The sequence below is a fragment of the Lynx canadensis genome, chromosome A2 (genome assembly GCF_007474595.2).
Source record: "Lynx canadensis isolate LIC74 chromosome A2, mLynCan4.pri.v2, whole genome shotgun sequence".
NCBI classification, from domain to species: domain Eukaryota; kingdom Metazoa; phylum Chordata; class Mammalia; order Carnivora; family Felidae; genus Lynx; species Lynx canadensis.
The window spans coordinates 4,689,519-4,701,935 of NC_044304.2; the positions used below are offsets into that span (position 1 = coordinate 4,689,519).

At 44.8% G+C, this 12,417-nt stretch overlaps 1 protein-coding gene across 1 annotated transcript in view; it reads right to left on the reverse strand.

Annotated features, from left to right (window-relative positions):
- The window catches only part of LOC115499687 (complement C3-like), a 44,974-nt gene that overhangs the window by 16,952 nt on the left and 15,605 nt on the right, over positions 1-12,417 (reverse strand). Inside the window, exons 18-21 of the mRNA XM_030293831.1 lie at positions 6,265-6,373; positions 5,892-5,977; positions 471-613; positions 156-368 (exon numbers count right to left, since the gene is read on the reverse strand). Coding sequence (XP_030149691.1) covers positions 156-368; positions 471-613; positions 5,892-5,977; positions 6,265-6,373 — 551 coding nt within the window. The remainder of the gene's footprint in view (positions 1-155; positions 369-470; positions 614-5,891; positions 5,978-6,264; positions 6,374-12,417) is intronic.

The window sequence follows — 12,417 nt, forward strand, 5'->3', positions numbered from 1 at the left end:
CTTGCTTACAATCTTGCAGGACTCTCAAACATCCTAAGCTGGACACTGGACACTCTTGGTGTCTCAGAGTCAGTGTCTCCAACCTGGGTTGACAGCATGGGGAGACAGGAGCCTCTCCCAAAGGACAAGGGACTGCAGGTGCCCCAAGGACTCACCACGACCTTCAAGGTCTTCATGACACCATCCATGAGGAAACGATTGTCGACAGCAGCCTTGACCTCCACGTTATGTAGGCCAACCTTCAGAGGCACGATGAGAAAAGGGACAGCTATTGAGGACTTGGCTGGGATGTTCACAATCTGCTGATAGGGTTTCTTGGCGGTGGCCAGGCTGCAGAAGGCTGGGTTGTAGATCAGGGTCACCCTTGCCTGCCAGGGAGAGTATCAGTCAAGGGGCATGTGCCATGGCTCCCCCCCACACCTGCCATCTTCCAAGCTCTCCACCATACCTCTGCCCCCGCGGGAACCCACCTTGAGCTCCCCAACATCCTGGTAATTGTAGAGCACGGCCTGGATCTCCACTTGCTCATTGCGCACGACAGAGTAGGGTAGCCGCAGGTCGATGAAGAAGTCTTGCATCACCGTGACCTCATAGGGGTCAGCCACGCAGATCCCTGCCCAGGAGTGGAGTGTCAAGGGAAGGAGGTGGATAGGCTCTCAGTGCTTACCCCTCACTGCGGGAGCTGTGTCAAGCTCAGCCTGTGTTTGTGCAAGCCCAGGGGCTAAACAATTGTACAGGTGACACATTACCGATAGTGGTGGCAGCTGGGAGTCACTGTGATGTACGGTTTCCATTTTCTTCTTGTAGTTTTACTCACAGGTAGGTGTGCAGGGGGAAGGGCTCGAGCACACCTGAAGGGTCCATACCTGGGCTCTCCAAAATGGTAGCCTGAGCTCTCTCTGGTCTCTGGGCACTTGGAATGTGGCTAGCTCAGAAAACTTTTTAACACATGTTTGGAACAATCTGCATATGTCAACCTACCTTTTCAGCTGTACATTTTGCAAATCCTACAATACAGATCAAAGTACTTCCAATGAAAGGCTAGGGGTGCCTTTCCACTCACTGGCTCAGTCAGTGGTGGGTGTGATTCTTGATCTGGGGCCATGAGTTCAAGCTCACGTGGGGTGTGGAGATGACTTACAAATAAAATTAAAATCTTTAAAAAAAAAAGATGAGCACCCTCCTTGAGATGCTCTGCAGACATAAAATATGTACTAGATTTCAAAGGCTTGGTACAAACCAAAGCAAAATGCATCTTTCACAATTTCGAGATATTAATAGGTTAGTCTTAAATATCAATAGATGATTATTATAACATTATCATTAGCGTGATGGTGGGTTTTTTTAACATATTTTTCAGCATATTTTTTCAACGTATTTACCACAAGTTGCAAGAATAACATTGTGGAGATATTTGGTTACAGAAAAATGTATGATAAAATGGATGTCACCGCCTCTTTTTTTATGGGGCTCCCAGAAGGTTTAAAATTACTTGCATCGTATTTCTGGTGGACAGTGTTGATCTACAGGAGTGACAATGACTGCAAAAGCGATGGTTAATTTGTGATTCAACAGCTACTAGGCTATATTCAAGCACTGGGTTGATGCAAGCAAAATGTGCAAAAGCTTTATCATATTGAAATGTTACACTAAAAAAATAAATAAAAATAATGTCGCACCAAAGGTGTATTAACATTTGGGGCACCTGGGTGGCTCAGTCGGTTAAGCGTCCGACTTCAGCTCAGGTCACGATCTCGCGCTCCGTGAGTTCGAGCCCCGCGTCGGGCTCTGGGCTGACGGCTCAGAGCCTGAAGCTTGCTTCCAGTTCTGTGTCTCCCTCTCTCTCTGCCCCTCCCCCGTTCATGCTCTGTCTCTCTCTGTCTCAAACATAAGTAAACGTTAAAAAAAATGTTACACTAAAAAAATAAATAAAAATAGTGTTGCACCAAGAAGTGTATTAAAATTTGGAGCACCTGGTTGGCTCAGGTGGTTAAGCGTCTGACTCCTGATTTCAGCTCAGGTCATGATCTCCAGGTTCCTGAGTTGGAGCCTGGCCTCAGGCTCTGAGCTGATGGTGTGGAGACTGCTTTGGATTCTCTTTCTCCCTCTCTCTCTGCTCCCCCCCCCCACTCTCAGTTTCTCAAAAATAAGTAAATATTTTTAAAATGCAGTTAAAAAAGAAATATATTATAATTTAATAATTTTTGTGTGTCTATTCTTCAGTGTTGAAAAAAATAGAGACTTGAACAAAATCTTTATTTGCTAACCTACAGTCATTATTCATCATTCTCGGGGGGGTCTGTTATAGTCACGGGAGGTAGTTATCATTTCTTATCTACTATTCATTTTTACATTTTTTTAATGTTTATTTATTTTTGAGAGGCGGAGCTGGAATGGGGGAGGGGCAGAGAGAGGGAGACACAGAATCTGAAGCAGGCTCCAGGGTCTAAGCTGTCAGCACAGAGCCCGACGCAGGGCTCGAACCCATGGACCATGAGATCATGACCTGAGCCAAAGTCAGACACTTAACCAACTGAGCCACCCAGACGCCCTCCGCTCCCTGTTTTCACATCCTATATATACATATATATATATATATTTAATGTTTATTTATTTTTGAGACAGAGAGAAACAGAGCATGAATGGGGGAAGGTCAGAGAGAGAGGGAGACACGGAATCTGAAGCGAATCCAGGGTCCAAGCTGTCAGCACAGAGCCCGACACGGGGCTCGAACTCACGAACCGTGAGATCATGACCTGAGCTGAAGTCAGATGCTCAACCGACTGAGCCACCCAGGCGCCCCTCAGTTTTCACATTCTTAAAGCCAGATTTAATTTACTCTGGTGGGTGAAAAACCAGCTTTTGCACCACAAACAGGAGGCTACCTCCAGGGAAACAAAACGGTTTTGTTTTGTTAAATACTGGCCAGCTCACGTTGTGCCTGCAGAAAGCAGACCTGCTCTCTCCTTGCTAATCCAACTCAGTCAAGACCTACAGAGGAGATGAGGACATCCTTGCACCAGACTTAGCTTTTCCCTTGAACAAGCTGGAAGGAGCGAGAGAGAACAACACATGGAATGACTTCTGACACACCATCCGTGTTATGTTTGAGGCAGAGAAACGCCTACTCTCCGTGACCCTGGAAGGACAGCTACATGTCACCGCATGTTGGTCCAAACCCATGGAAGGTACATCACTGAAAGGGAACCCTAGCTTTTGACTGAAGTTGATGATAATGTATCAGTGTTGTCCCAGGGATTGTGGCAAAGGTACCACCTAATGCAAAAAAGGGTTAGAGATGGGAATTGGGGGGAATTGAGGAGTGAGTAGTAATTCTCAGTTGTTTCTGTAAACCTAAATTGTTTAAGAAAACCCATTAATTAGGGGCCGCTGGGTGGCTCAGTCGGTTGGGCGTCCAACTTCGGCTCAGGTCATGATCTCACAGTTCATGAGTTCGAGCCCTGCGTCGGGCTGTGTGCTGACAGCTTGGAGCCTGGAGCCTGCTTCAGATTCTGTGTCTCCCTCTCCCTGCCTCTCCCCGCTCATGCTCTGTCTCTGTATCCCTCAAAAGTAAATAAACATTAAAATTTTTTTTAAGAAAACCCATTAATTAAAAAAAAAATCAACCAGGGTGCCTGGGTGGTTCAGTCGGTTAAGCATCCAACTTCACCTCATGTCTGATCTTATGTTTTGTGAGTTCGAGCCCCACATCTGGCTCTGTGCTGACAGCTCAGAGCCTGGAGCCTGCTTCAGGTTCTGTGTTTCCCTCTCTCTGCCCCTCACCTGCTCGAGATCTCTCTCTCTCTCTCAAAAAAAAAATTTACAAAAATAAAATATGTTTGGCTTCAATAATGACTCACACTCATCGAACATCTGTAATGTGCCAGGCACCATTTTATTTTTTTTATTATTTTTTTTTAATTTTTTTTTTCAACGTTTATTTATTTTTGGGACAGAGAGAGACAGAGCATGAACGGGGGAGGGGCAGAGAGAGAGGGAGACACAGAATCGGAAACAGGCTCCAGGCTCCGAGCCATCAGCCCAGAGCCTGACGCGGGGCTCGAACTCACGGACCGCGAGATCGTGACCTGGCTGAAGTCGGACGCTTAACCGACTGCGCCACCCAGGCGCCCCGCCAGGCACCATTTTAAAGGCTCCACACGTATTAACTCAAAAAACTCTCTGTACAACACTTTGAGTGGCTACTATTTGCATTATACCTGTTTTATGGATGCACACAGAGAGGGTGAGTAACTTGACTCAGGCCACACAGCTGCCTAGCGGACGACCTGGGATTTGAATCCAGACATTTAAGCTTGAGGAGCTCCCTGCTTGTAACTCTGCTGACTCTTTGCATTCATGGTATCTCAGGAGTCTAAAATTTCCAAGTTCCACTGGCAACCATCCTAAAATATAAATTCTGAGCCTCTAAGATGGCGTTCCGGAAAGGTTCATCCCCTGGTGATCTTGGGCAAGTGACCTGCCTTCCCTAGCTTCAGTATCCTCATTTGTCGGAGAATAAATGTACCAACCTCAGAGGGTTCTTGTGAGCACTGAATGAGATAATGTGTTGGGAGTTAAAAATGGTACCAGGTAAAGGGCGTCTGGGTGGCTCAGTCAATAAGCATCTGACTCTCAGTTTCGGCTCAGGTCATGATCTCGGGGTCTCATGAGTTCAAGCCCTGCATTGGCCGGTAGTTCAGAGCCTACTTGGGATTCTCTCTCTCTCCCCGTCTCTCTGCCCCTTCCCTATTCACGCTGTATCTCTCTCTTTCTCTCTCTCAAAATAAATAAATAAACTTTAAAAAAATTGTACCTGGTAAAACACAGCGTCCAACATGAGGCTCAAACTCATGAACCGTGAGATCATGATTGGAGCCTAGTTCAGACACTTAACAGAGCAACCCCAGTCCCCTAACATACCTCCCTTTTAATGTTTCAATATTTTTTCACCTACTTTAATGCTCAGCGAAAAAATTAACCTTTAAAATGTACCTAAATCAGGCATGGGGGGCGGGGGGCGGCGGGGCGCACTCATTTTCCCTCTTGTCTCAAACTCCATGATGGCTCAGCTCAGTGCTGGCTTCTATTTACAATGGAGATATTTTGTTCATCATGGGTTTTTTTTTTTTTTTTTTTTTGCATTCACGTTGATTTTTTCAAAATGATCACATGAAAGTATCACACATCTGCCTTAAAATTAGTGCCTCCCTCTCCTCACCCTGCTCCGAGGCCTGCCTGAGACCACCCCCATTAGACCAGGGCTCCCCAGCTCCCTGTGGTGGGCCCCCTACCCCCTGGTTACCTTTTTTTTTTTTTGGCCAAGTTTCACAATCTGGCCGCCAATGTGCCAATCATACATTTCATCCTGCTACCTCCTTCATATATTCTTAATGGATTTACCCATCACCCTGTCAACACCACCCCTTAAGCGTGTTTGTTGTTGCAAATTATTCTGTATGTCCTTATATCTGTGTCCAAACCTGCAGATCGTACAACACTGAGAGTGAACGCTCATGTCAATGATGAACTTGGGGTGACGATAGGCGTGTCAGTGTCACGAATACGCCATGCTGGTGAGGGATGCTGATAGTGCATGTCTGCGCGGGGCAGACTGTGTGCGTCGGGGGTGGGTAGACTGGGTGTATGTGGGAACTCTCTGTACCTTCCCCTCAATTTTGCTGTCAACCTAAAACTGCTCTCGAAAGAAAATCTATTTACAAAAGGCGCTGACTCGTCACCCACAGAGCAGGATCTGACACCCCCACTTGTCACCTGGGAGCAGTGTGTCAGCCACCAAGAAACAGGGGATCTCTCTGGATGGGATGAGAAAACGCCCAATGGCCCTGGGATCCCTGACTCGTGAGCATGGGGCCACCACCCTCTCTCACCTTTCTTGTTCGACAAGCTCACCGCCAGAATCTCCCAGGTGGTGATGGAGTCTTTCAAAAATATATTCATGGTCTTTGTAGAGATTCTGGATGGAGGAGAAGTGGGGATATTAAAAAGAGGCAGGTGTCAGGGGCCTGGGGGGAGAGCTGGTGTGGAGGGGCCCCAAGGGGCAGGTTGGAGGGAGGAGTGGGGGCTGGGCACACGGAGGGAGCCTGACTCTTGATTTTTTTTCTAGTCTGGGTTGTAGGGTTGCCCAGTGATTCCAGAAAAGAGAGGCATGGGGTGCATGCAAACGAAGTGGTCCAGATGGGGCCGCTATAGCAGCTGGTCTGGGGGTGGGGGGGTTAAGGTGGGGGGGTGTCTCAGCCTTACCCATCTTTCTCAGGTTCACTGAGTTCCTCTATGCGCCACAGCCAGCTCTCAGGGAACTGGCTTCGGGAAATGATTTCCTCTTCCAGGATTATATCCTCATCCAAGTCACCTGGGAGGCACGGGTGAGGAGGAGACAAATCTGGGTTGAGAACAGACCCATTTCTCCACTGTCCCCAGAGGTACTCATCTCTAAATGGCTGAAGAGGTTCCTACCAGAAAAACACACCCATAGTTCCATGATGGCCTGGGGAGGGGGGCAGTCATGTTTGTCTTTATTGCTCCTTTCTCCCCAAAAATACCATTAAAAATGACATTTTACAACTGTGTCGGTATAGGGGCAGAAATAGTCCAGGCTAGGACTATTTCCCCCTGCTCTGATTTTCATAGAAATGAAGCATTTGTGTGAGCATCTAAGTAAGCATAGTGGCTCCCAGGCTCCATGCCCGCTACATCTGATGGTTATGGCCCCCAAGCAAACAGGTGGCTCGAGAGACTCCCCAGACCTGTTGGTGACCCCGGGTGATGGGGTGGCCTTTTGAGCAAGCCTGACGCCATCAGCAAGTAGACCAAATGGGGCCAGAATATGGTTCAACCCTGTCTGGGCAGGTTGTAACGTGGCTTTGGGTCTTCTTAATAACAAAGTAGGTGAAATCGACTGATGCCTAAATCCACCCATATTCTGGAATAATCCAACAAAGTGCATGTCAGATACAAACATGCAAGCAGCTCTCTGTCTCACCCCCAATCGGCTAAAGAAATTACACAATTTGGGGCACCTGGGTGGCTCAGTCACTTGAGTGTCCGACTTCTGCTCTGGTCATGATCTCATGGTTGGTGAGTTTGAGACTTTCACCAGGCTTGCTGCTGTCACTATGAGCCTGCTTGGGATCCTCTGTCCCCCTCTCTCTGCCCCTTCCCTGCTTGTGTGCACACACACACTCTCTCTCTCTCTTGAAAAAACACATTAAAACAGAAAAGACTGGAGTCAAGATGGCAGAGGAGTAGTGGAACAAGGATTTTCCTGGTCCCTCAAACACAGCTGTATTGAGGTCAGAACACTTGGAACACCCAGGAAATAGGTCTGGGGAGTGATAGAAACATCTCCACAGGTGGAAGGAGACAGCTTGGCGGGACTGAGGTGCATGTATGTGGATTGGGAGAGGTAAAATGGTCAGCATAGGCATGGAGGGGAGGGGACCCCTTCTGTGGAGACACAAAAGGGAGAGAAAGAGGCTGTAGGAGTATGGCATTGTGTTCGGATGAGAGAAAAACATCTCTGGACCATGGAGGGGGAACAAGAAATATGGAGAGTGCCAGTACTTTGCACAGTGCCAGTACAGTGCATGTACTTTGCAAAGTCTCAGGAGTTGAAGGAGTTGAAGATTAGAGTTTTCAGGGGTGCAAGACTTTCTCTTGCAGCTTGCAGTGTGCACATGCCTCGTGGAGAGGGAGCCAGCCCCGGGGCCCAGTAGCGATCTCAGGGGTGACTGGGAGAGAGCAGTCCCCACCCTGGTGTACTGTGGGAAGAGGGTTTAGTGCCACCCCAAGGAAAAAAGACCCTGCAGGCATCAGCCGTGTAGGCTGGGCAGAATGGTGCTACCCCAGAACCGAGTCTGTGAGGTGTGGGATTCTTTAAGGCATCTTGTTTTCAATCCCATCTGAGCATCTAGGAGGTGCAGGAGACTGTGGAACAGGACAAGCTGGCCCCCACCCTCCCTGCACTCCTCTATGAGGACAGTCTGAACAGCATGGTTTGAGACACTTTTCTCCCCATCACCAACATGGCGGGGCTTCAGGGAACAGGACAGCAGCCCCCAGTGGAGGCAGGACCGGTTTACAACAAACCCCGCCCCTCCATGCCTGGTAACTGCTTAAATACTGGAGCAGGACTGACCCTGACCAGGCCAGACAGCCTCTCCTCCAGACCAGCACAGCCAGCGGTCCTGAGCACCAACAGGCAGCTGTCCTGCAGTTTTCTATGTTAGTCCATTTTGTTTTGTTTTGTTTTTCTCTCTTTTCTTTTCTTTCATTTTTTCTCTTTTCCCTTCTTTTTACCTTCCTCTTTTTATTTCCTTTGGAATCACGATCACAGTTTCTGATTTGACTTTTGGTCAAGTCTCTCTCTCTCTCTCTCTCTCTCTCTCTATATATATATATATATATATATAAATACACCCCACCTGGTTTCATTCTCCATTCTGTTTGTTTGTTTGTTTAGTCAGGCATTTTTCTCTATTGTTTTTACACTTTTTCTGTATCTCCTTATTAATTTCCCCCTTCTCTCTCTGGGTTAAGCCTTATAGTTTCTTTGATTCTCTGCCTGGTCTTTTTTTTTTTTCTGACTCTTTCATTTTTTATTTGTATGGGAATCAGGCTTCCCTCACCTTTCCTTTTTCCAGGGTTCCTTCAGTAAACAAATCAAAACACCCCTGGTGGAAGGTCCAAACCATCACCACTATGAGCAGTGTGACAGAACAGCCAAATATGTAACATGATCACACTCTACAAACACTTCCTGAAGTCCCAGGACCTATTCTTAATATGGTAGGACTTGCAGGTGCAGGACACATAACAAGCTATTAAAACGTGTAAAAACCAGAAACCTAGCCAAAATGATGAAATGGAAGACCTCTCCTCATGAGAAATTCCAGGAATAAATGACAGGCAGATAACTGCTCAAAAAAGATATAAACAATATATCTGAACAAGAATTTAGAATAACAGTCATGAGACTGAGAGATGGGCTTGAAAAAAGCATAGGAGACACCAGGGAATCTATTGTTGCAGAGATCAAAGACCTATGAAATAATCAAGAAGAATTAAGAAATGTTGTAAATGAGATACAAAATAACCCAGCTGCAGTGACAGCAAGGATGGAAGAAGTCGAAGAGAGAATAAGCGAAATAGAAGACAAAATTATGGAAAATGATGAAGCGAAAAAAAGGAGGGTAAGGAAATTACTAGACCATGAGGGGAGATTTAGAGACCTAAGTGATTCTGTGAAATGAAATAATAACCGTATCATAGGAGTTCTGGAAGAAGAAGAGAGAAGGAAAGGGGCAGAAGGTTTATGTGAACAAATTATAGCTGAGAACTTCCCTCATCTGGGGAAGGAAACAGGCATCCAAGTGCTAGAGGCACAGAGAACTCCCTTCAAAATCAACAAAAAATGAGATAATCATAGTGAAACTGCAAAATACAAAGATAAAGAGAGAATTATGAAAGCAGCTAGGGAAAAACGGGCCTTAACCTACAAGGGTAGACACATAAGGGTAGTAGCAGACCTGTCCACTGAAACTTGGCAGGCCAGAAGCGAGGGGCAGGAAACATTCAATGTGCTGAAGAGAAAAACTAGGCAGCCAAGAATCCTTCATCCAGGAAGGCTGCCATTCAGAATAGAAGGAGAGATAAAGGCTTTCCCAGACAAACAAAAACTGAAGGAGTTTGTGACCACTAAACCGGCCCTGCAGGAGAGCGTAAGGGGGACTCTGTGAGTGGAAAGCAGCAATGACTACAAGGGACCAGAGACATCACCATAAGCACGAAACCTGCAGATAACACAATGACAGTAAATCCATACCTTTCAATAATCACTCTCAATGTAAATGGACTAAATGCCCCAATCAAAAGACACAGGGTATCAGAATGGATAAAAAAAAAAAATAAGATCCATCTATATGTTGCCTACAAGAGACTCCTTTTAGACCTGAGGACGCCTGCAGATTGAGAGTGAGGGGATGGAGAACCATCTATCATGCTATTGGACATCAAAAGATAGCTGGAGTAGCCATATTTATACCAGACGAACTAGATTTTAACACAAAGACTGTAACAAGAGATGAAGAAAGCCATTATATCATAACTGAGGGGTCCATCATCAAGAAGAGCTAACAATTGTAAATATTTATGCCCCCAACATGAGAGCACCCAAATATGTAAATCAATTAATCACAAATATAAATAAATGTATAGATAATAATACCGTGATTGTAGGGGACTTTAATGCTCCACTTGCTGCAATGGACAGACCATCTAGTCAGAAAATCAATAAGGACACAATGGCTCTGAATGACACATTGGACCAGATGGACTTAACGTATATTCAGAAGTTTTCATCCAAAACAGCAGAATACACATTCTTCTCGAGGGCATATGGAACATTCTTGAAAATAGATCACATACTGGGTCACAAAACAGCCCTCAACAAGTATAAAAGGATTGAGATCATACCATGCTTATTTTCAGATCACAACACTATGAAACTTGGTATCAACCACAAGAAAAAATTTGGAAATCCCCTTAATACATGCATATTAAAGAACATCCAACTAAAGCATGAATGGGTCAACCATGAAATTAAAGAAGAAATCAAAACATGTATGGAAGCAAATGAAAATGAACACACAGCAGTCCAAAGCCTTTGGGATCCAGCAAAGGCAGTTCTAAAAGGACAATACATTATAATTCAGGCCTGTCTCAAGAAGCAAGAAAGGTCCCCAATACATAACCTAACCTCACATCTAAAGGAACTAGAAGGGCAGCAGCAAAGAAAGCCCAAGGTCAGGGGGGCCTGGGTGGCACAGTCGGTTGAGCATCCCACTTCAGCCAGGTCACGATCTCGCGGTCCTGGAGTTCGAGCCCCGCGTCAGGCTCTGGGCTGATGGCTCAGAGCCTGGAGCCTGTTTCCGATTCTGTGTCTCCCTCTCTCTCTGTCCCTCCCCTGTTCATGCTCTGTCTCTCTCTGTCCCAAAAATAAATAAACGTTGAAAAAAAAATTAAAAAAAAAAAAAAGAAAGCCCAAGGTCAGCAGCAGAATAGAAATAATAAAGATTAGAGCAGAAATAAACAATAAAGAATTTTAAAAACCCAGAAGAATCTAAGAGATGGTTTTTGGAAAGAATAAAGAATGTTGATAACCCCTAACCAGACTTCTCAAAAAGAAAATAGAGCACCAAAATAGATAAAATCACAAATGAAAGAGGAGAGATCAAAACAAACACCACAGAAATACATACAATTTTTTGAGAATATGATGAACAATTATGTGCAAACAAACTGGACACCCTGGAAGAATTGGACAAATTCCTAGACACCCACACACTACCAAAATTCAAAAGGGAAGAAATAGAAAATTTGAACGGACCCATAACCAATGAAGAAATTGAATCCGTTATCAAAAATCTCCCAACAAGTGAGAGTCCTGGGCCAGATGCCTTCCCAGGAGAATTTCACCAGACATTTAAAGTAGCGTTCACACCTATTCTTCTCAGGATGTTCCAAAAAATATAAACGGAAGGAAAGTTTCCAGACTCATTCTATGAAGCCAAAATTACCTTGATTACAAAACCAGACAAAGACCCCACTAAAAAAGAGAATTACAGGCAACCATCCTTGATGAACATGGATGCAAAAATTCTCAACCAGATACTAACAAATCGAATTCAATAGTATATTAATAGAATTCTTCACCATGATCAAGTGGAATTCATTCCTGGGCTGCAGGGCTGGCTCAATATTTGCAAATCAATCAATGTGATATATCACATTAATAGAAGAAAGGATAAGAACCATAGGATCCTGTCAATAGGTGCAGAAAAAAACATTTGTCAAAATACAACATCCTTTCTTAATAAAAACCCTCAAGAAAGTCGGGATATTAGGAATATACCTTAACATCATAAAAGCCATAAATGAAAAGCCCACAGCTAATATCATTCTCAATGGGGAAAAACAGAACTTTCCCTCTGAGATCAGGAACATGACAGGGCTGTCCACTCTCACACTGTTATTTAACATAGTGTTGGAAGTCCGAGCCTCAGCAATCAGGCAACAAAACGAAATAAAAGGCATCCAAATTGACAAGAAGAAGTCAAACTTTCACTCTTCACAAATGACAGGAAACTCTACCGAAGAGTCCACCTAAAACTGCTGGAACTGATACATGAATTCAGGAAACTCACAGGATACAAAATCAACGTATAGAAATCGGTTGCATTTCTAGACACAAATAATGAAGTAACAGAAAGAAGTATCAAGGAATATATTCCATTTACAATTGCACCAAGAATTACAAAATACATAGAAACAAACCTAACCAAAGATGTAAAAGATCTGCACACTGAAAACCATAGAAATCTTATGAAAGAACTAGAA